The sequence below is a fragment of the Solanum pennellii genome, chromosome 8, assembly GCF_001406875.1.
Source record: "Solanum pennellii chromosome 8, SPENNV200".
NCBI lineage: Eukaryota > Viridiplantae > Streptophyta > Magnoliopsida > Solanales > Solanaceae > Solanum > Solanum pennellii.
In genome coordinates this window covers 57,912,354-57,938,514 of record NC_028644.1, presented here as the reverse complement: position 1 = coordinate 57,938,514, position 26,161 = coordinate 57,912,354, and the positions used below count along the sequence as shown (strand labels likewise).

General features: G+C 33.0%; 2 protein-coding genes across 2 annotated transcripts; one reads left to right on the top strand and one right to left on the bottom strand.

Moving 5' to 3' along the window:
- Positions 1-3,725: 3,725 nt before the first annotated feature.
- LOC107027756 lies at positions 3,726-4,414 on the bottom strand. The gene is made up of 2 exons (XM_027919310.1): positions 4,139-4,414; positions 3,726-4,040 (listed from the first exon to the last, which is right to left on the bottom strand). Exons 1-2 carry the CDS (start codon positions 4,412-4,414, stop codon positions 3,726-3,728), a joined length of 591 nt encoding a protein of 196 aa, XP_027775111.1.
- Positions 4,415-17,580: 13,166 nt separating this feature from the next.
- On the top strand, positions 17,581-26,131 carry LOC107027068 (PITH domain-containing protein 1). Its single transcript, XM_015228234.2, has 9 exons — positions 17,581-17,764; positions 18,581-18,661; positions 20,235-20,284; positions 22,253-22,330; positions 22,576-22,633; positions 22,816-22,865; positions 23,121-23,229; positions 23,312-23,373; positions 25,970-26,131. The coding sequence occupies exons 1-9, from the start codon at positions 17,681-17,683 to the stop codon at positions 26,010-26,012; spliced, it is 615 nt and encodes a 204-aa protein (XP_015083720.1). The 5' UTR covers positions 17,581-17,680; the 3' UTR covers positions 26,013-26,131.
- The last annotated feature ends 30 nt before the right edge of the window (positions 26,132-26,161 follow it).

Below are 26,161 nucleotides of genomic sequence, written 5' to 3'. Positions count from 1 at the left end.
AAAATAGTATCAGATATACTCAGAAAATAATTTATTATGGTATCATCATTTATTTTGTATATATTACTTATATAAATTATTTAGTATGGTGTAATTAAATAAACTAGTAACAAGCTTGTAAAAATATTATCAGTTATATTATGAACATACTTTATATGGTATCATATGTTATTTTGTAGAACTAACTTTTACAAAAATTAATTATATGTATTGTTAATCAACTAACATAATTGAATTCAAACAGTTGACAAAAATATAGACTAAACTAAATGTATATATATAAGTATATTATTCAAACTCTTGAACGATACTAAATATGATGAACACAATATTTTGCATTATATAATAAAGATATACTTATTTTATTTTTAGATACTAAAATAAGAATCATATTTGTAATAATTCTATTGTTACTTCGAATCTGATTATAATATAGTATCATATATTGTTATTTATCGAATAATTAATAAATTATAACTAAATAATTATGTGTCATTTTGTGTCATAATTGAATAAATAACTTAACAGTTATATTGTTAAAAAAATTAAGAGAAGATAAATTGTTAAAACTAGAAAATGCTTAGTAATATTGAAAGAAAAATAGAAGTTGAAATACAAAATATTCCGTTCCAATAATAATTCAAAAATAATATAAACCTAACTAATCAATATCAAACCAATGCATCTTCTGCCTGTTTAGAAAACCCGTCCTTTGGCCTTGTTGGATCATCGCTATGACTAACATATCCAACATTGAATTTGTCCATGCCATACTTCCATAACAATGTTCCGTATTCGTTGCGAAGATAGTCACTCTGAAGACCAACAGATGAAATTTTGATATCGTCGCTCAAATATTCTGCATAAGCAGCTACGAACAGTCCACAATCACTGGGGAAAAAATGAAGATACATTAAAAAGGATTTGAATGTAAAGAAAATCTAAAAGCTAACATTCTATCAAACAATTAAAAATTGATTGACAAATACTTACAGGCTATCGCTTTGTTGTTGCATAATCTCTTGCGCATATTCATCTGTAAATGAATGTTGAGGACCCAACAGTTTACCTGTTTTCTTGTCTCTGTACGCCTCCAATGATAACCAATTAATTCTATCCGTTTTATCAAAAAAGCCGCTATCATGTAGATAGTTTGGAAGCATTACAGACAACTGATTAATCTCTTCAGAGGGCACTCTTTTCCTTGACCCATCAGATGAGTCATACACATGTATTAACATATTCTTCAAAACAACCACAACCAACACCCAATGAAAATCTTTGCCACAATTAAAAGGAATATAAACCTCATCAACTAGATGCCAAGGTAACGAAGCAGGTATCAAAAATCCATTAATGATGTCTTTTATAGACCTTTCATAACCAGCTATAGCAACATCACGGCCAATATGTTGTTGTGTTGTCAGAGATTCATCAGCAGGAGCACAATAATACCTATTATATACAATGTTGATGTATGACTTAAACAAGCAGTTGACCGTAGTGTATCTGTATTGATCCAATCCTCTTGATTTTGACTTCTTCCGTAAATGGTAAAAATTACATCTAGATGCTGTTATATATATAAAAAAACACAATATAAAATCTGCACAGTTTGAAAAATAAATATAGATTGAATAACGGTATAGATAAATTTGCAAGTAGATGTCTAAATAATATGAACGATCTATAAATTGTATTATTTCAATAATTTAAATGCATAATGTACCTGATCAGTCCAACATTTCATTGGATGTGACATGGTATAAAACCAGTTCTTGTCAACTGGAAATGCGACAACAAAATCCATATAATCAAACCCAAATTTAGCAGATTTGCCTCTATATTTATCATCATCAGGTTTCCTATAATAAAAAATTTTAATTCAAAATTAAAGTACTTAAAAAAATAATTTTATAAAGAAACTTTATTAATAAAAACTTACTTATTGGCGTGTGATTTAAGGAGTCCCTTTTGAATACAATCTAAAAACTCTTGCATTAAACCCGGCGATACTTGAGATGTGATTCGGCAATCATCAAATGGAGTAAATTGACAGATATGATCATCTATTTTGTCCTTGCCCTTATCAGTTGATTCAAAAGAATGCACATAGGAAGACTGCAAAACCTTAGAAGGCATCCTGTTACGCTGAGCAGGAGTTTTAGTATCAACATCACTGACACCAAGCTCGGTGGGTAGTTGACTGTCTGATAACATATCATCGCTCAAGGTAAGCTGTAGAGGAATGACAACATCCAATGGGTTGACATTAATTTTCCGGCTTGGTGATTCATGTGCAAATGCATCTGTCACTGCTTCATTTTCAGGTTTGAAGGAGACCGATGAGGTAGAATTCTGTGTAAATTAAATAATTAACAAACAAACTATAATTTCAATAACTTATGCAACTTAAAATATAATAATTTTTTTCAACTTGCTTTTTAATTATGTCAGCACCATGATCCAAAATAAATAATAATATTTGAACAAATAAAGTAATTGTTAGTCTTTTAATATATATTATGCAGTCTGCGATACTTAAAATACATTAATCAATTTAATAGAATAATTTATATACCAAAATTCATGATTAAAAACATCATATATATTTTTACTGTAAAAAAATTAGGCAATTGTTGATGACATACAGTTTTCAAAGATAAATTGATGGAATAAGGTATCAACCATCTGAAAAGAGACTTTATTAAAAGTTTTACAGAATAATAAAGTATCAATCAATGTATTAAGTATCAGATATTTAATTACCTTCTTTACATCTTCAATAGACCCCTTTTGTTTTTCAACCTCCTCTACAGTTTCAGCAACATCATCAACAGTTGCAAATTTCATATGCTTTGGTGAAACAGTCGGATGATCAGAGTTATTCTATTAATGTGTGTTGTCCAGTCAGTGATACTTAAAAAATAACGTAATCAATTTCATAAATTAAAGTATATACCAAATACATGATTTAGGTCATCCTTTATAGTTCAAAACTAAACAATTAGTTAATCAATGATATATCATCAATTAGCATATAAAAATTGATGGATTAGAGTATCAAGCATACAAAAAAGTACTTCATTAAAATTTCTAATGCACAAAAATATTAAGGTATTATATAATAAATTAAGTATAATATACTTAAATATCTTTGTTACATCTGTAGAAGAAACCTTTTGTTTTCCAACAACATCAGAATTTTCAGCATCATCATCTACAGTTGCACAATCCTTATGCTTATGTGAAACAGTTGGTTCATCAGAGTTACCAGAATTGAATTGTGTATCAACATTGTCTTTTGCCACAGAATCATCCATCATGTGTGGCGATGAGACTCCTCCCGTATCCTTCAATTTTTTTAAAAAAATCAACTTCACTTAAAAAATCAGAAAGAATTAAAAAAAATTAAAATATCACGTTCTAAGATTTTTTTTCCTCTCGCACCAACAACTTTCAACAATTCTGAATGGTTACTCTTTATTAATGCCTCAAGAGCTTCAACTTTACTATCAAGATCTCCAAATTTTTTGTCAACCTATAATCAAAATTAACATATAATAAATAGTAACAGTAAATCATATAAGAGTTTAAATTACTTGATTACTTACATAAGACTTAATGAACTTTTTCAAATCATCAATTTCTGAACTTCCCAAACTTGTTTTTTCATTGAATGAATTTGGAGAAACACCAACACCAGATACATTCTCAGATTCTTTTTATTGTGGTTCTGGACTTTGGAATGAATGATCTGGTTGCTGATCTGGTTCCTTATGTGGTTTTGAATGTCTTGATAGATCATACTTATGTGGATGTACAACCTTTATTCTCTTCCGTTTTGGTGGGGTTGTTCCTACATTAGCACCTATTGATGTTCTCTTTAACAGAATATCTGGAGGTTTTGTTGTTAAGTCTTCAAAACCAGGAACCTCCTCCGGATGCACATCATCATTATCTGGAGGTACATAATTGTGATCTGGTAACCCAAGTGATGCTATTTCCTCAGGAGTTGGCTGAATGTTAGAACATTCAATCTAAAACAAACAAACAATTAATTAATGACAATAAACATATTAAAGTTGTATCTCATAATTAAAATAATTAATTAAGAATGTTGTATTGAATTAACTACCTTTGAAAAAATTGTTTCCATAAACAACTCAAACTTGGGCTTCAAACCAACAACTTGCCAGTTGCAAATCCTCAGTATACCATTTCCTTCTTTGACAACAATATCGGTATTTATCGTAGAAGCACATTCATAAATCCATATATTAAATGCATATGGAAATCCATTCAACCGATACAACTTCTTGGAGGGTTTGCACTTTTTTTGAAAAGATTTCATTAACTTTTGAAAAGCAACTATTCCCCAAGGAAACTGTTGGTAACTACCATCTTCCACCATAGAGAAATCTTCAATAGGAATTCGTGTATCACCAAGTTGGAATACAAAAATGTATGAATAAAATACAGTATAGCCATCTGAAGGGCATCCTCATTATTGTCTCATTCACCTACCATAAACCGATCTACCAATCTTTGTTTATTAACATTATATGTAGTATCAGGAAAATATTTTTCAACTAACCTACTGGTTTTTGAGTCCGGATATGTAAAGTCCTTTACATTACCTTTACAACTCAAACCAGTAACAATGGCAAAATCACTGATACTAAATTTCAACACATTCCTTTTGGCATGGCGAATGTGAATCTCTTGATATAAATTATCATGCTCAATCTCTAACAAGTATAAACATTTAATAATTTGGCCTTGGTAATTGCATGTAGGGATATATAGGTATGGTGCAAAAATTGTTTCTTTAAATAATTTCATACCTTCATCCTTAATAGATGATACTAAGTGTTCAACAAAATTCGTGTTATATGTTGGACCAAACTTTAATGCATTAGTTGGAATATGTTTAATGACGTAATTCATGTTCTGCAATAAAACAAATAAATTTTATCAAATTATAACATATATAAAAAGTTTCTAAACTATTGACTGCATATAATAATGTTTCTGTTTTAAAAGATACTAAAAATTGCCTAATACTGATACTAAATATAACTTAACATGTTAACATGAAACTTACAATGTCACGACCGGAATCTAGACCCCAGGCGCGACCGGCGTCGTTGACCTCTCAGAGGTTGCAAACAAGCCTACTTACGTCATTCTTACTTTACATAGGTTAATTTTAGCGGAAAATTAAAAAAAATTTATTCTTTAAATATACTTGCTAAATATTTTCTTTATATTTCGTAATCGTTCATCATCAACCATCTAACATTTAAGAGATAAGCAACTGAAAGAAATAATTCATTAAGTATTAATTGTATATCGGCCAAAATAGCACCAATACAAAGTCTGAACCAAAACAGGAAAGAAACGCTAGTGGAACATGCTCCACTAGCTCGACTCTAAAACTACGCTAGAATGTAAAACAGTAGCATCCTCGAAAGCATGAGGACCTACCAAACTCTGGATGAATGCTGACGTCCGGGTAGCTGCAAGAATGAACCTGTAGCTCTACTGTCCACCTGTGTCTGCACCTAAAAGTATATGTTTGTATGGAATTAGTACACACTTGTACTAAGTATGGGTATATGCAAGCACACACCAGGGACATGCATGAGAAAGAATAGCTCTTTCCTAACAACATGATTTTTGGAAGTCAAGTCAGTGGACTTGCCAATTTGAGATTGGGAAAGTTATGCCATGAGAGTGACATGCATCATTATAATTATCGTACTACACACAACACATAACATCTTCATATAGCACATAAACATATAACACATAGTTTCTTTCATATTATTCATTCATATGCCATGAGACCTTGTTATCATGGACTTGACCTTAAGACTTTCCAAAATGAGGGCTCAACATATGGGACCTCAACTAGGGAGCCTTCTTTAGGAAATACAGAGTCTGCTTCATTCATTCATACGTACCTCATTTCAGTTCATTCATAGGCCAGTGTGAACACCAGCTATACCTAAGATGTAATTTAAGACTTTCATCGGGTTTGCTGTGCAATGATCAGGAATAACCAAATGTCATTACCTGAATGTAGCTCACCTTTTGATTATCCTATCCTAACACCTTCGGTATCATTCATTTCTTTATATGATTCATTTGAGGCTGTCCTCATTCATTTATTGGGAACTTTAACTTTAATCAACATAGATCATGTGAGCATCATGAAATCCAGTGTCTCCCCCACACCGAAAAGAGGTGGAATCACCGGCCAAAGTGACTCAATAACATGCTAGCGTATATGGGAATTTAACCCCGCCAGATCCCTATATTGGCTGTATAGGTTCAAAGACTAGGAGATGTATGGAGACACATACCCGGCAAGCCGGACAGTCTCATCTCATGAGAGTTATGTAAACCTCCGCGCTTCCCGAAAGAAGGCATCACTACTCATAGCTAGCCTATCGGTGCTCAGTATAAAGTTCCATTACATTCAACTCATACATCATGAAAGCTGGCTTCTAGTATGAGGACATCACAGCTCAATAGATGATTTCTCATCTCATCATTAGTATTAAGTGTTTTAAACTCAATATTTTCATTAGAGTGTTCATAGAGACTGGTCTCTTCATTATCTTACACTCTCATTGGTGAGTGCGTATTGGTAACATTTACTTAGGCTCATTTGAGATTGCTCTCATCATATACATTAGCCTCACATCATGATTGTCACCACTTTCTTCATTATTAACACCTTTGTTTTTCATAGTTACTCACCTCTTATTACGTGAATGTTCATTTCTTCATTTCATAGTTCATCTCATCATATGGCAATGCACTTGGCCATTTAGCGTATCTTACACTCGTGAGATTCTCTTTTTCATTTTCTCCAGTAGAGGAAGGTTCTCTCTTTATTCTCTTGAGGGACATACTTGATAGGAATTTTTGATTCCTCTTCAATGATCTGGCCGCTCAGTGCCGCGATTGGTGCGAGTTGTAAGGAGTCTTGGTCTCGAGTCAAGCTGGGGCGTCATTTCATTCTCGTAACGGGAATGAGAAGCCTACCCGCAAGAACTCTGGTTAAGTGCCCTCCACCGCAACCGACATAACATAAAGAAAGAAGGAACCGGTCCCCATGGTCGCCTTTGTTCGTAAGGTAAAAACGAATAGACATTCTTGTCTTGGGGAAGAAATAGGCGTGGGGAAGAGTCTGCAACAAAATCAATTAAATAGACAGAGAAGCCTGGTAAGCCTATCGATTCAAGCAAGTCCGAACAGTCTCAGGTAGACAGTATCTATGGGGCGTAGGCCTCCCAAAAGGTAACGAAGGCGTGCAAAGGTTTCCTCGGGCTGAACGGAGATTGACCCTCGAGTGCCAAAATTGACTATTTGCCCCTCTGTTAGAGGTGTTCCAGAAATGTCTGCGATCGAGTAAATAGCTCTACGAACGAATGGATCGGATCGACTTGGAAAATGGAAAGATTTGTACAAGTTATACGTTTCGTCACCACTTTGTGGCAAATCGGATGGCTTCCACGTAGCTACAGCTGCAGAGGATAGTCTCTAAAAGCTACAACCGTCTCTTCTTATTATTCTCCGAAAATATACCTAGGTTTTGGCAATCACTCTACTGACGGAATAAGGAGTTCCATGTTCATACTGACGCATCACTCTATGCCATTGGATGTATGTTGGCGCAAGAAGGGCCGCTTGATCACTCCATCTACTTTTAAAGTATACGACTTTCCGCTTGGAAATTATACAACCACCGAACCTTCTTTATCATGATTCGACCCATACCTCAGACCTAAGATCGAGCACCAGAGCTGCTCATAACAACGTACCAGAAAATACCAAAAAGTTCGAATTCACAGCTAATAACATTGATTCAATTGGCATTGACATAATAGGAATATTTCGTCTATTAAGGAGGATTCCCGGGAAGGGGGCAGCCCTCGGCCCGATCATCCAATTCGCTCCAACAGACACGCATGGTTCTGTAGTCAAAGCAACTTCGTCAGTTTCGTGTACCCATCTCTCAAAAAAGTGGGCTTATTGAATATCATATTGGTTTGGCTTTGTTCACTTTCATTTTATTAGCAGTAATGTTTTTGGCTGTCTTGTAGTAATCCTCCTAAGGTTCATCATTTCATTACGTACACCTTAGGTTCACTTATTTTTGAATGTATGTTAGACTTATGTGTCTATACGTACAAGCCATGGGGCTTTATTCATAGTTCGCTAAGTGATTCTTACTTTCCTAAGATTATGTATTACAAGACTTATGTATCTTGTATATATGCCAAAATCTTGATTTTTGATCTAAGTAGATGGCATTATTCTTGAATATTTTACTTACGTATGACTTATGTATCAATACGGAGGTTTGGGCACGGAAACCCAATTCTTGAATCACTTGGATATCATTTATATATTTTTTTAATGATTTTATTTCTAATATTCATAACATTAGAACTCTAAATTAAATCTCAACATTTTCATGAAATAATAAATTTTCTATTTTAATTAGAATTCTAAATTAAATCTCAATTTACATGAAAGAATTAATTTTCTATTTTAAATTAGAATTCTAAATTTAATCTCAATATTTACATGAAAGAATAAATTTTCTATTTTTAATTAGAATTCTAAATTAAATCTCCATATTTACATGAAAGAATTAATTTTCTATTTTAATTAGAATTCTAATTTAAATCTCAATATTTACATGAAAGAATTAAATTTTCTATTTTAATTATTTAAAGATAACATTATAGCCAATTTCATTCATCCCTCTTAGACGATGAATTGTTATCCATTTTATTGGCATAAGGCATGCAATTCATTCAAGTATAATTTCATGGAATCATTAGCCAATTCTATTACATATTTTGAAAATAATATTGTAGACAAATTTATTGGCATAAGCCAAACTTTCATTACACTTGAAATTTTAATCTTTGATTAACATACAAGAACAATTCAATGCTTGGTTTGACCAAGCTATGGAGTTATTTTGGCATTATAGATTCATGAACTAGCTTTGATTCTTTATGAAAGTTATAACTACTTATTCAATTCTATTACGTTCACAAGTTCGTGTGGATAGGGTATGTTGGGACATGTCCCATTGATTGGCATACCCTATGTTATGAGTTCATTGATGTAGAGATTGGTATTACTTTGTTAGTATAACTTCACACATTTTGGGACATAATATTTTGGACATAGTTTTTGCTAGCCAATTTGTTGGCATAAACCAAACTTTCACATATGGTAGTCATTTAAACCTCAATTGTCGTAAGCCAACCTTTTTACATTCAATCAACTTATAATTATAATTCAATGAACAGCCTATAACAGTAGACTCAACTTCATAATCACAATCTTGCACAAATACATACGTATTTACATTCATATTCCCAAAAGACACAAAATATAAACACTTAGTCATGAACACTACTCGAAACGAGATCATCACCATAAACAAGTATCCCTAAATTCTACCAACAAGAATACCCAACCTAAGATCATAGGGAGCTAGTGACAGGGGCATGCAACGGGGAACAACATTAGTTTCGAGATGAATAGTTTGAATCGTAAGGGGCCTCTTGGGAAAGGAGCCAAGAGAGAAGAAAACCCATACCTTAATCGATGTTCAAACGTTGATGTTGCTGCCCAGAAAACTCCTCCAAACCACTCCCAATTTACTTCAACGTACACCTCACTCGACGAACCTCTCTTAGCCTTGACGTTTTGATTACTTTTTCTTTTACTTAAAAATTCTTGTGAGTTCTTCAAGTGTGATTAACTCTTGATGTATTTTCAGTTCTTGAAATTATTTTTGGAAGAAACCAACGTGAGAGGGAGATATGGAGAACGTGAGAGAGAGATAGAGTGTTAATAGGATTAGGAGACTAAATTCAAGACTTAGTCAAATAGGATTTAAATTAGATTAATACAAATCTGATTTATTTTAATTAATACGTAAAAGGACCATTATGCCCTTAAAATTTCAGATTTTTAATTAATAATTAAATCACCTTAAGTACCTATTATTTATTCTTATTTATTTTTCCCTTTTTTTTGGATCGTTACATACAAATACTATTTGAAACTATATATAAACGAAACAATAAAGTTAAATATATTTCTTTGATACATTAAATTTCATGTCCAACACATCAAAAGATACTTAAATTCACAATTTCAATTAGATATATAAACATAATGGTTGATACCTAAATTTTTATATACTTATCAATAATTCATATAAATATGATACTTAAATAACAGATGTATGACTGTATGATACACATATACTATCATTTGATACCTTATATTGAATGCAAAATCATGTTGTTATAACAAAAACCGATACTTTATGTAGATATACAAATTGATACTTATAACATATCTATACGTAATTAGTAATTATTACCCATTAATATATACGAAATATAAGTAAAAATAAAACAAAGAATCATTCTATCATGAGCACATAAAAAAATGATACTTAATAAAAAATAATTGAGCATACTAACAAATATATACAAAAATCATGATAAGATTAAAACGATACTCAATATAATTCATCAGACTAATACTATCAAATAATTCATCAGACTAACTAAAAAAACCAAAATTCCATATACAATATAAACGAAACTTAAAAATGAGAATCAACTAACTAAAGAAACAACATGAAAATCATGATGTATATTGAAAAAAAAAATTTGCATACCGTTGGTAATGTTGGTCGAACAATAGGAGGTGCCGCCTTTCTACCCCTCTTCTTTGGGGGTTTTGGGTCTTTAGAAGTAGATGCATGTTTTTCTTTTATGAATTTTTCTTGCTAGAGCTTGGTTTTGTCATGACAATAATTTGATGCAACAATAAAGAACTCAAATCTACATAGAATTTGATTATGTAAATCAACAATATAATTTTTTGAACAACAAGCACAGTAAATACGCAAAAAACCGAAAAAAGTTAAAGAAATAGTAATGTGGATGATGATATACCTGATTTAGGACTCAAATTCGAATGAATATTGATAATAATCCATAGAATATTTTGAATTTCAAATTTGATTTACAATTGTAACTGAAAATTAGGGGGAAAATTTTGAAGAAAATTGGGGAAGGCGAGATTTTTGGGGGAATGGAATTAAATTTTACTTGGGACGGTAACTTCTAACTTTGGGAAGGTTAATTTAACTTTTTAAGTTTCCAACGTGTAAAGTTAATTAGTATCATTGGGGGGTAAAAAAAGGGATTTTTGAAATTTAATAAATTAGTGAGAAATTAATGGAATTAGATAAATTAAAGTAGTGTAGTTTAGTAATTTTTTCTTTCTTTTATACATGTCTTAACGACTATCAAATAATAATAATTAAAATGCAAGGGGCTTAGGCCCAAAAGTAACAAAAAACATATGGTGGGCTTTTGGCACATTTTCCCTCTTTCGTATACACTAAATATATACTAGTGTATACAATCTCGTATATCTATTCCGAACACCTGCATGTCAAATTCATTGACTTATTCTTCGATTCCACTTTTTGGCCGCCTTTATGGCTTTCCCAAAAATGCGGGGGAAAGAATAGGAGTTCATGGTAAACTCAGACAAATTTCACATGCAATAAAATGATGGTAAAGATCAGTACCCAACGATAATAAAGTAACAACACATTTAAATCAAATCATAGCAGTCCCTAAACCAATATAAAGCAAATAATTTGATCGAACTCAAACAAAATGGATCCAAATAGCGGGATACAAATTCCGAAGACACTAAGTACTCAAGACACGTTAATAATAAGATACAGACTACCTAAGCTAATGTCTTGACATTAAAAAATAATCTACAACAACAAATATTAACCAACATTACAAGGAGCATCACAACTTGAAGAAGTAATTAGGAAAGTACGTGATCATTTCACACAACAAATTAATATTATGGCCGTCAACGAAACATATGTACAACCAAAATTCACTAATTTATATAAATACCTCATGCTTTCAATAACCAAAAAAAATGAAAAGGACCGTTATCAAGGATAAACGACAAAGAGATGACGCTTGAAGAAAGAATAAGGTACAAACGATCAATCTCAATTCCAGAAATGAAAAATAACTAGATATTAACACCTAGACAAACTCTTAAGAGGATTATCGTAGTTCATCAAAATCTATAGTCATCTCTTAAATGGCTAAATCAGATTTTTTTTTTAATATTTTAGAATGAAATACGAAATAACAATCGTGATAGGCGACCTAATCAACTGTAACGACATTGAGCAGGAGAAAAACAACATACGAAATCCATATTAACTAGTTGTGGAATTTTGCTTTTGTTTTTTGGGAAGAAAACAACGGGAAAAAAAGTAGCTAAAATGAAATAAACTTCTAGCTTGAAAACAATGTTCACAAGAGAATAGAAATTTGACGATATTTAATGAGACAAAGGGAAGAAAAGAAATGACAAACTTTTTCATGTTTTTAGTAATAGAAATAGGAATAAAATTGATGAGCAGGGAGGGACTTAAAGAATGTATCCTTGAAGTAAACATGTGTTTGAACCATTAAGCTATATCGACTTGTACATTCCTAAACTTAATAAACATGTTCAATAGTGACTTACTCATGCAGATTCACAACAAACAGACGCAAACCAAAACTAGCATAAAAATTCGAAACAAATCGATGTTGCCAATCTGTGTTATAAAACCAAAAATTACTGATTCTAATAAATTGTTCAGAAACACGAAGAAACTGAAATTTATAGAAGCAGTAAGAGAGATGAACATAAATTTAATTCACAAAAAACTAAAATCTGTAAAAACATACCAGTATCTGGAAAAAAAAATTTAAATCGAAAAAAGATAAAGTCCACTGAACTCACAGTGTCCCCTTAAGAAAATTATTCCCTTCTAGTATCCGAGGTTTGATTTGAAATATAACCTCCAGGGTAAAATGGTCTTAATCAACAGAGTGTAGATACAAAAAACTCTACTGTCAGCGAACCAATCCACAGTAGGAAAGTACACGAAGAATTTGTGCAGAAGAAGAAGAAAAAGATCAGAAAATTCGTGAGGAAATATTCTGAAGAACGAGTGGTATTTATAGGCAAGAAGAACAGGTTCCGAAAGATTGCAACCCTTTCAGAATAACACGACAATTAATGAAAGTTTGCAACCTTTCAAATGGTACTGACCGTTCCTGAAAGTTGCAACCTTTCAGAACAGTCATGACGGGAAATTTAAATAAAACGGAAAAGTTCAAATAAAATGAATCGCGCGCGGATCCGAGTCGGGTCGGGTTAGTCAACTAAAAATTTGAAACATTTCGGTTAATTTTCAACTAAATAACTGAAAACGTTTCTGTTATCAATTAATTAATTGAAAACATTTTTGGCCATTTAATTAATTAATAAATAAATAAATAATTAAATAAGTAAAACAAATTTTGTCCAAAAAATAATCTCTCGATCATTTGTCGAAGCCGAAGCTGAAGCCAAAGCGTAGCCGAGACGAGCGACGACGACGGCGTGAGGGGTCCCTCTTTCCAACCTTTTTAACAATTAATAGGAGTGTTTCTGTATTTAAACTCTCCTATTGTTCTTTCCACCACCATGAGGGACAAATGTCTTTTCATTAAAGCATAAAAGAACTTTTCATGTTCCCAACTCTTCAAGTTCTCAACTTTTCAAATTACTCTCCCTTTATTTCCCATCAATTCTTGCTATATACCCAACAATTGAGATAAAGAAATCGACTAAAAAGATACTTTAAGATTCACTCACCCGTATTCAAATCATATTCCAACCTAAGTAAGCAAAGACCAATATTTCAACCAAAACAATGAACTCTAATCTTCATACAACTATCACCACCAAACAATCAACTTAAGCAAAGAGAGATTTAAGAAAGGTGAAGTTATATAACTTTTCCGAAGCAACGAACTGAGAACTCTAGCTACTAGAGACGATTCCACCACTAATAGATGAACTCCGACAAGCTCCGAGGAAAACTCCGATGAACAAAAAATAAAATCAAAAACTAAGACTCAAAGTTGTGTGAATTCGATGTTATAGAAAACAATGTTCTCAGCCTAAATTTCGACTTCCCTATTCTATTTTTACCAAACCTTTTTTATATCATCTCTTCCCAATTTTCTTCCTGTTTTTCTCCCAGCCCCGACCAACCTCAATAAATAAGAAGAAGAAGTTTGTTATAGATGAAAATTAGAGCAAAAAGGAAGGGAAATTGGGTTGAAAACTTAGAGCTAATTTGAATTTGAAATTCAAATTTCCTTTTTGAAATAAGGTTGAGGAGTTGTCTCCTGTACGTTTGCACAACCTTCAACGAAAAACTTAACGGAGTCGTCCGATTTCAGAGCGAGGACGGTCGAGGAAGGAGATTGTTCCACCTAACACTGCTCACGTATGGATGATAGGGGAGAGAGGGAGAAAACAACACAGTCGAGTTGAGCCTCGCAATTCTGGGTTGTTCGAGAGTGAGCTCGATCGATTTTGGGCTCTTCGCGCATGACAAGGAATAACGTGAATACGAGTCGGCCGACTACTAATTGCTAGGTCTTTTTTCTTGAAAAAGAAAAGGGATGGGTCGGGTTTAGGAAGGGAATAAGAGTGGGCTGGGTTGAAATTCAGCTGGGAGGGAATGTAATTAGGCCTGGATTGGTTTGAGAATGGATCTAAGGGTAGGATTAAAATGGCCCGATGTTGAATTGATAAATTTGGCAATTAGATTGCAATTATAGCCAAATGGATTTAGAATGTAAGCAAATTGAGTTTGATTAGAAAATTTGATTAAAATTTAAATAAAAAAAGAATTGACGTTCATTAATTAGCAAGCTTCTTAAAATTTAGACAAAATTAATTCAGTAAAGTGTTAAGTAAAACTAAAATTTTTGTGAGACGATTTTTCGTATATTTATAAAATAAACTAAGTATATAAAACATATTAAAAATATATGTATCTCTTAAAAATAATAAATAGCGACTAAAGCTACTCTAAAAAGACTTTAAAAATATTTTGAATTTTATGAAGCCAATTATTTCAACTCGTTTGAAATTTAAGAAACTCGATGATTAATTTATATTGTGGAGGTCCAAAATTGAGCGTCAACACTACCATAACTGCCTTATATATTGTCGGAATATAGAACATATCAACTAACTAGATCCACTAAGATATGCTTAATAAGCAATAAAGAGTCATCTAGATTTTATGACCCTTTCTATGTTGAAGTACATGGTTTATGGGGACTTTAAGTTGTCTGAACTTGTCCCCATATCGGTGCTCAATACTATTCCCAATAACATATACACAACTCATATATTTAAAAACATAACTCCTCCTTTGGTTTGAGATAATTGCTCAAACTACCCTCTTAAAAGAGGTAACTGCTCTTGAAATATCTTTTGAATTCATAACTCATTTAGAAATCTCAATTTATCTTTTATTAATGTAAAAATTGATGCCTCTAGGAATACATAGTTCCCTTATAGTCCTACTCAATTCATACTTGAAACTCTTTCTCAAAAAACATATAAAAATATATTTTCATATGATCATTTATGACTCGGAAAGTCATACTGCATAAACGTTGATGGTATATATTTAGATATCATACTGCTCTTATATTAATGACATACACAATTGTCATACTAATCATGTTTTAGAAATTCCTTTCTCAAAACTCCTTTTTACTTTTTCAAAAGCCAGTCTAAGGACTCAAGCATTAGTTTTAAATAACTTTTCAAAATTTATAACTCAAATCATGGGGTTCATGAATGTGGAATTATGAACATGAACGACTCAACTTAGGGATCTTAATAGCAATATGAAAACTAAGTAATCAGAACTCAACGATACTACTCATCTAAAAAATACTTAATTCATAGGTTTCATGTTGAAATATAGACATAAACGAATCAACTCAAGAATCTCAATGCATAACATATATCAATTCAATTATAGAGAATATAATTTCAAAAAGAAAGAGGAACTTAAGAACTCAAATCAGCTTTATCTCAAGAATACTCAAATCTAGGGATAGAATCCTAGATTACTCTTTTATTGATTTGAAAGTAGATGTAGGGTGTGTGGATGGATTAGTCCAACACTATGATAGACTTACATATATGAAAGAATAAGGTTCTTGAAGAATCTTGAAGAAGAGGTTGATTAGAAGCCCTGAAACTCTATCTTGAATGTAAACAATCAAGAAAAATTGTATGGAACAATTTGAGTTGGAAAGAATGAAATTTTTGAAAAAAGATTTACCTTGAAGAAGAATCTTGAATGAAGTCTTTTACTTTGATTTTTCCTTAAGGTTTGATAGAGAAGAGAATGATGAATTAAGAGACGAAGACCTGATTGTTTTAGGTCTTTAATTAGCCAAAAAAAATCGTTTAGGGGTTTCTTAAAGGTAAAAAGACTATTTTAAATATTTTTCTGTCGGCTAATTCATCACTACATTGTATCTAGTTACTAAAATGATCATAACTTTTAGTACTCAAGACTTGGATTGAGGCAAAATTGGTGGCATTGGAGAAAAGATTCAAATACCTTAATTTGATAGGTTATGAGACATGCAACTCTTTATATTCCAAAAGATGTGTTCATTTGATGTTGATCCAAAGATAAACTTAAATTAAAACTTAATCGGTATGGAAATTTTTCACTCAACTTTGTGCTAGGAGTTTCTAGACCTTAATTAATATCCAAAATCATTCACACGCTAAAGAATTTACTTTTACGCGTATGGTCAATTTAAGAATCACCTGTTACGATCTTACATGTAAATAAAAAATCATTCGGGTCTTCACTTAGAATAATTCTCAGGGTGTTACAATAATTTTGCACCCAAAAGTCACAGTTCACTGATTGTTTCGAATTTGCACTCACTTATACTTCATAATTTGACAATAACTGAAAATAGACATCACTAAATTTCTAAACAAAAAAAATTAGAGTGAATGTTGTAGAAAGTTGTGGTTAAGAAGCTAGGAAAGTAAATATTGCCCCTGATTGTAAAGAAAATCGCACATAAGAAGACATAGAGATAATACCAACGAATTTTGAGAGAAACATTGAGAGAGAAAATAGTGGATGAGAATTTTTTTATATAAAAGAACAAGAATACGCTTTATTTAATTTAATTAAATTGTTATATATAGTTAAAGAAGAATTATATTGCTACATGTTATAAATATTTTTTAAATATTGGACACTTAAGGCCTGTTACGAAGGACACCCTATTGAATTGATGTAATTGAGAGTAATTATATTGTCTCTCCTGTTTGGTTGGACAAGTAATTACTTGATGAGGTAATTAATGTAATTGGCATGAGAAAATTACACTCTATAATTTCCAGTATAATTACTAGACAATATAATTACAGAATAGTGTAATTACTAGATAGTAATATATGTATAAAAATATAAAAAATTTATTTGATATATCGTGTAATTTTTTTAGCGGAGATTCGAATTTTGCCTCTATCCAATTCCTAGATGACTTTGGAAAATAAATAAAAGAATGACAGAAAATATAATACTGCTGACAGTTTTAGGATAGCCATCAAGAAAAGTAAGTTATATTCCTAGCATTTGCTTTCATTTGGAATTGAGAGAAAATCAGTTGCTCAAAGGATGGCTTGCCTGCACGATCACGATTGCGCCGACCATAACTGTTCCTCTGATTGGTCTCTCTTCAAGCATATCGACCTTCCAAAGGTGTTTTTCTGCGTGTTTTCTTGTTTATTACCCTTCAGATTCCCCATGGATTTTTAATATTTATTCTTAATACTGGATAAACCCACTTCGACGCAACTATTTTTGGCGACTTGGGATTTAATGGGTTGTTGGTTTTTTAATTCTTGATTGAACTGCAATCCGATTGTTTCATACAGCACATTAAAGCTGCTGGGTATTTTGTTCTGCTGGATTGTAGTGTCAGTTCCCATATAGGGTTTTAGTTTTGTTGGAATCGGGGGAATGGGGAGGTTTTTAGTATTAGTATTGTAATGAACAACCCTTGTTTTAGTATTTCTATTATGATCTAAAGTTGGAATTAAGGTGCAAGTGCAACTAGCCCGTGTAGTAAATTTAGAGTTATTTTGTGCCTCTTGTTTTTTAGTTAAGCTCTATATGTATACAAAATTGATGTTTTGGAGTGAGTGGGGATAGAAAACTTAGTGGACAACACAACTTCTATTGAATGAGTCTTGAGTGGTTCTAAAGATAGTGTCACTATATACCTTTAACAAGAAATTTGGTGTGTTGGATTTCTTTTGTTGGTCATGGTAAATTGATCATCTATTTTATAAATGTATAATTCTAAGGGCCGAGAAAGTTGTAAGGAAGTTACTTGTCAAAATGGAACAAATTTCAAATCAAAATGGCAGTGTCATTGTCATTTATGGTTGCCTTGTTAGAAATAGGATTAAACTTCAGACTTGTGCTTCTTTAATTTCACACTCTCACATTACCTTATGCATAGATTTCTTAGCTTCTTCAACTTCCTTACACTTCCTTTTGTGTTGCCAAAAGGTGTCTGCTTTGAATGAGGCTGTCACGGGAAGTGTCAAATCAGTTTTTAAACCATGGGAGCAGCGTTTGAATTCTTCTGAGGTAATTTCAGTAAAAAATGACTGGATCTAGAAAAATCATCATTCTTGGCCTTCTACTTTGTTATCGTGTAGTCTGTACTGTAATGATGACTTGGTCTGTGCAGGAAATATATTGGATTAATTTTTTCAGATATAATTTCCAAGATAAATAGTTTCAATAGTCTTCTTATCATAGTGATCCAGTGGAAATGAACAAACATGTTTTAATTGGTGCTTGTTGGAATTATATATATCCTTTAAACCTACTATTAGCTTATGTGATGATATGCCTTAACACATGTACCTTGGACTTTGCTTTCTAGATTGACCTTTATCTGAAAGACTTAGTTGATTTAAGGAGAAATTCCTTTCATAAATGTGATGCTTTTGTGATAAAAACAATGTGTAAGTGCATCTAGCTGACAGTGTTTGCTTGACATTGAAAATCTTTCTTCACCATATCACTTTTAACCTTCAAAACTGTCATCGGGTGCATGTCGAATCCTTTCAAAAGTAGTGCATTTTTGGAGGATCTGACAAGGGTAGGGCAACTTTTTGGAGAGTCCGAGCAACTGAGCTTTTAACATCAACTAGATGTTAGTGTAATTGAAAGTCTCATAGTCTCAGGTAGTTTTAAATTGTCATCCTTCTTGATTTTCTTCTTCTTCAATTTTTACACATTCAAGGGCCTCCACTTTCTGTTAGTTCTATGTTCTTTTAGTTTCTTTCATGTCTTCGTACTCTGGTAAGAACATAAGGTTATATCAACAAGACGGAGAAGTCTACCTGGGCTGGAAGAGAAGTTGTCTGCCAATAAATAAAAAGATGTATAAAGTCATATGTGTTCAAATTTGCAACATTATTCTTCCTCAAAAACAGAACTCTTTCTATATAACCTCTCCCAATATCCAAAAGTAGATTTTGAAATTGGTTTCTTTTAGTACCTGTGAGACACTTTAACCAAATGGTAGCAAAGTTTGCTCCCTTCTTGGGTAAGCTTAATAGGTTTGTACGATGGACAGAGTTTTGCTGCGTGCTGGTGTGCTTTGTTATTTCTGGATCTTTATATATCATTAAATCTTCTACTCTCTTTGGAGCAAGGACACTTTTGAGTTGATAAAAAATACTAAGTAGATCTAAAGAATGATGTGCTGTATCCAGACTAATACCAATCTCTGTCTTTCATAAGTAAATGTGACAAATTAACCTATCAACACAATTACTTCTTACAAATTACATCTTATTGTCGCATCAAAACCAAACACCACAGTCATAAAAAAAGTGAGATCATTGACTATTTCGCTAGCATTCAACTTGCTAAAATGAGATCACCGAGGAAGGTTATAAACCAAGGAATACCTCATGGCTACTGATATTCTTTCTGATAGTAGCAACTAACAATCGTCTTTCATCAAATTGGTTAAACAAAGGTGACATAGTGCTAACCATAGTGGCTAAAAATGAACTCTTTTTTGATACACAGTTGTATATGTGTGTTTCATATATATATATGAACTTGCCATTATTTTTCAAAATTTTTTCCTTTTTTCTCTCTCTTTGGATGTCTCTATACTATGATTTGTTCTTTGGTACAGGGCCACTTGGAAAGCAATGAAGGTGATCCGGAACTGATTGTTTTCATTCCGTAAGTGTCAATTTTGTTATTTATTAAGCTTTTGCACAAAAGTCTGGTTTGTTTATGTTGGGCTGCATCCCTTTCACCCTGCATTTTGACATTCCTTTTCCTCCACGTCTCTCAGTCACCTTCAAAAAGGGCTCTTGTCCCAGCAAATGTTCAGTACCTGATAGTATAATTTCTATGTAATTTGAATAGAAAACTAAAGTACTGAATTTTCTGGATGCTTTTCCTTTTTTAGTTATTTCCCTAATTACAAGTTTTTCTTTCTTGTTGAACATCGTTTGATGTTGTTTGTTCCAATCCTTTTACCCCTAAGGCACTTGTTTCTTTGAGGAAAATGAAGGAAAAATCTTTTAGAAATAATTGATACAAAGTCTTGAAGTTCTGGATGATGAACAAGAAGCCAAAAACAAAATATTGTTGATAATAAGAGGATGATTTTTATATAAGGTTGGTTCTAATTCTATTATAAACAATGAGAGTAAATGGAAAAAGGGATGAGGAGGGAGAGGAGTAACAATTTTTTTCCTTTTGGATTGATTGGTGAATGAAAAGAAAGGAGTGAATGTGATAGAAACCGATGTTTAATACTGAATAAGAAACAACAGGAAATACAAAGAGAGACACAAGTATCTCGTATCTCGTATCTCGAAGAACAATAGGAAATACAAAGGGAGACAAGTATCTCTTATCTCTTAGAACAACCTTTTCTGCATATAAAAGATATATTACCACCCCTCTACTTATTTCCTAGATCTCCTATTATATAATAGATAACTATAACTACTTCATAACTATTTAGGATAAGGATAGATAACTTCTAGTAACCATAAAGAACTGCCAAATAACTCTAAATAACAGTAAGGAACTGTTCATGTTCCATGGGTGAAACCTCCAGGAATTTGAGAAGATGCGAATCATTATCTGCTCCTATCTTTCTTCACTTCTTCCTTCTTGAATAAGTATGAAAAATACGTTCCTTATCAGAATGCCATTTGATACTAGTTCCCTTGATGAAGTTTCTCCTGATAATAATTTGAAGGTCTTATATGGCATTATAAACCATTGTCTTGAGGTTCCTCCTTTTTCTCCGTCTTCACCCACATGTAGACTCGGAAAACGAAACATAACACTTTGTTCACCGGCATTTATCTCCATTTCTCTCTCTCTCTCTGCCTGTATCTCCTAGCAAAAATTAATTGAGAAAAGTTAGCGTACCCCTTTCCTCCTTCTGCCTTATCTCCTTTTCTCTCTTTCTGCCAGCTTATCTGCTCCCAAAAATCAACTGAGAAAAATTAATGTACCCCTTTCCTCTCCTCTTCTTTCAATTTAAAAGACTGTATAGGGCTAGATTGCTTTGCATATCATGTAGCATGAAATTTACTGTCTCTTATTGCTCATTTATTCTGGCATTAGCTCTCTTTTTGATTAGAATAATAGAAATTTATCCGTAAGTTAACTTGACTCGGTCAATAGGATATTTAAATGGTTCTCTATAGCATTTTTTCTGTTTAGACAGAAAGAAACAACAGATTTTTTTAAGGCCATAAAGGAAACATTCTTAGCTTTAAATCTGGAGCTTTTCCTTTGCTAGCTTATTGGTGGCCATAAAGGAAACATTCTTGTCGTTAAATCTGGAGCTTTTCCTTTGCTAGCTTATTGGTGCAACCTAGATTTTAGACGAGACTTCGATGTTATGTTAGATAGAATTGAGGAACTGCACAATATGTAACTATATTTTGTAGCACTAGCTTAGTGCTTGATATCCTTATAATAAAATTCGTCATCACTTGTCAAAAAAAGGTAATATCAAATTGTGTGATCATGTTACCGAAATAGGGGAACTGGTTTATCTTCAAAGTGGTTTGAGAACGGAAAAGTGTCTTTAAATTTTGATTGTCATTTCTTAATCATCCAGCACCTCCATGTTACTATCATCTTACATTCATAGTTGGCTGATTTTAATCATGATAGGTTCACCGCAGATGTTAAAATCAAGAGCATAGCTATTGTTGGTGGTGCTGATGGAACAAGTCCATCTAAGATGAGGGCGTGAGTATATTATTAACACTTCTTGCATTATACAGTCCATAAGTTGCTGGTAAAGTTGTTGAGCAGTAGATTGTAGCTGGAGAGGATCTTGTATATGTTCCCTTTCTTTTGGCTAGTGCATTCAGGCTGCTTGCACTTGCAACAAATTTCTTGAAATCCCAGGCATATATACTCTTCTTTCATAACACATGCATGCTAGAAGTTCTATCTTCATCTCCTCAAACACGCTTTTGCAATTCATCCAGATTTGTCAATCGAGATGGCATTGATTTTTCAGATGCTCAATCTATGCAAGCGATTCAGGTACTTATATAGTATTTTTTTATGTGTGTGTCTGTGTATATATATAAATTTATATCTTTTGTTCTTTTTGTTAAGTCTTGTTCAGGTATCTTCTTTAAGTTAGCTTTTGAAAGTTTTGAGGCCTTGAATATAACTCTCCTCCTCTACCAACCACTTTTTCTGATATTCATTTTACTTGTAAGGAATGGGATTTAGCTGAGAATTTGCAAGGAGTTTTAGAGTACCAGACAAGGTATTTTGCTCCTTTATCCATAAAATTGCTGCTGCATAGTCTCTGTGTCAATTTTGTAGCTGCAATTTCGGAATTGTTCCAATGCATGCATGTGCATTGTGCACACATGGACATTTATATTTCATAAGTACAATCATTTTAATATAATATTTCTTATATTTTCTTTGAGCGAAATTGTTCAGAGTAATAGAAGGTTGTTTATATTCTGGCTGATTTATTTTGGTTGTCTCATGCTGTCTGTTAATATCCATTCAGGTATTCTAGGTTTCAAAGTGTGGGAAATATCACTTTGCATTTCCCTGATAATTTTGGTGCTGATACAACACGAATACAGTATATTGGCTTGAAAGGAGAAGCCACACAGGTATCTTTAGTGAAATATGTTTGAATTCCATGGTAACTTGCTTCAGATAATCTTGATTTACTTCCAAAATAATTGTGTACAGATGAAGAGGGACGTTGTTGCAAATATTGTTTATGAGATTATGCCTAACCCCTCTGATCACAAGTGAGTTGCTGTCTTCCTTTTATAAAGATATTGTGTGTGTAGTTTCTGTACTGCTAATTCCTACTTTGGCTGTTCAATTGAATGCAAATTCAACATTAGTTATTTTTTGGATTTTTTGAAATGGTTCACTTGGTAGGATGTGAATTATTAGTTGGATCTTTGATTATTAAGAGAAAATCCCTTCAGGTAGTATCATGTCTAATTTTAGAGAGAATCTGAATCGTGTTAGATTGCTGCATATTGAGTATCAGTATGAAATTCACTTTGGCAATCCCCGATGTCAGATCACTGCATATTGAGTATCAGTCTAAAACTCCCTCGATCCCATTCTTTGATAGCATGGAGGTTGAAATGTTTGTTTGATTTGTTTATTATATAAAGTAGTGGAAAAAGAAGACACTATTGTAATTGTTGAAAAGGGCTGGAGAAATTATCTTATCAAATTTAAACTATTATTTATCAAATGAATTTTAGTTCTTGATACTCTAAAAGTTGGCTCAAATAATTTCAACAGAATTACTTTACTTATCAAAAAGGTTGTTCAAAATAATTTTATTAGTTGATGGACATCTCAACGGCAGGATTTGATACCCACATCCGATTGAGGTCGCATTTTAGTGCTCCCCTAAAGTAAAGGAGAACAGAGTAGGGACATGGTTGATTGCACCTGCTGAATCGGGCACCCCTATTGCTATTAAGGGGAACTTTTTAGGATCTAAGAGTACCACAGATACATAGCTGTTCCAACTTTTAAGGAACTAAGAATACCACAGATACATAGCTATTCCAACTGTTAAGGAACTAAGAATACCACAGATACGTGGTTATTCCAGCTGAAATACTTGGAATAATTCTACTGTCAAATATTTTGAGATAGCCCCCAAAAATAGAAATTACATTAAATAAGTTGGTGGAGGGGGGTATTAGTGTTCACAATCCTAAATGCATGAGGTGGTTACATATTTTGCTGGCTGTGGATAATGCTTAAGCTTTTCAACAGAAAGTGTTCTAGCCTGGTGCACTTTACTTTTTTTCATTGACTTGCATAGACCAGCCTTAAACTTCTCCACATGTACATTTACATTACTTCTAGAAAACAAAAAAGGGAAAAAATATCAGGAACATGGTAACAGCGTCAGAAAAGACATTAGAAACAACTACTACGACAACCAGCAAAGGAAGCAACTAGTAATAATAAATATCGAAGAATAAGATTATAGGAGAGCAATAATAAGAATATTGAGAAGAAAAATTAGACAGTGTTGACTACCTACTAACTTTCTACCCCGGATTTTGACCTTCATATCCTTTTGTCTATGAATGTTTTCAATAAGTTGTACTTGTGCCGTATCCTGTTTAATCTCCTCTCCTCAATACTTCTTCAACCCACTTTTATCCTCCTTCAACGATCAACCTCTCACACCTCCTCAGTGGGGCCTCTATGCATATCCTCTTCCCATGTTCGCACCATCTCAACGTTGATTTCATCGTCTTGTCTTCCATGGAAGTCACTTCCACTTTGTCCCGAATTTCTTCATTTCTAATCCTATATCTCCTAGTATGCGCACACATTTATCTCAACATCCTCATTTCCACTACTTTCATCTTCTAGACGTGTGAGTTTTTGTTCGGAACACTTTCCGCGTACGACATAGCTGGTCTAACAAGCACTTTATAGAACTTACCTTTTAAGTCTTGGTGTCACAATCTTATCACACAATACATCAAATGCGAGCCTCTATTTCAGCTACCCAGCTCCAATACGATATGCAACATTGTCAATCTTTCCATTTACTTGGATTATTGACCCAAGATACTTAAAACCTTTTCTCTTGGAGACGACTTGTGTATCGAACTTCACGTCCACATCTGCCTCGTAAGTCACGTCATTGTACTTGCACTTCAAGTATTGTGTCTTAGTCCTATCAACCCGAGCCCTTTAGATTCCAGAGTCTACTAGAAAATTTCAACCAATCCTGTTCATAGCAGCTAGTAGCTTAAGCAGATGGTCTTGGGACACTGACCTAACAGTTGTCTGTTCAAATGTGTGGTGTCAACCCTGCAAGGAAAGATAGGATATGCCAAATTTTTTCGATTTTTATATGATAACCCCAAGGTGGTTCTGTTTCTGCTTTTGTAACTTTGATGGAAGTTCTAACATGAGTGAGGTGGAGAGGTTTACAGAAAGAAGGCAAAAACCAAGACCTTTTTGCCCAAATCCAAGCTTGATGAGAATGTCAGCACAATGCTCTCATAATTAATGCCACACATTTCCTGGAATGAATTTCTGTACTTTTAACCTGAGCAAGTCCTGCATTTATTGAGGCATAAAAATGTTCGTGACCATGTTTGTATGATCTTTTTCTTATGAGCAAGTTATGTGTTGTTTGGCACAAATCTGCTCACCTTCTATAATCCATTCTTCCCCATATATAAATGTAAATCAAGCTGCAGCCTTCTTTCCTTTCTGGTGCAATCTAATCCTAGCATCTCCCTTGTGACCCCTTTCCTGCCCCCTGTTGAATCCTGTAATTTGGTGTTGCTTTCTTCTGCAACAATCCATGAGTCAACTAAACGATGGCACCTATGTATGCAGGACTCGGGCTGAGACTGGCGGAGGCTTTTCACATGTGGAATAAGCTTGTGGTAAAAGCAGCTCTTATGAGTAAAGTGCTTTCTCTATGATGTACACTGTAGTGGAGCTTATATATACTCAAAAAATACCCAGGAATTATTAGACAATTTACTGAAAGTTTCATCAACTTCCCCAGACCCCTGTCCCCCCCCT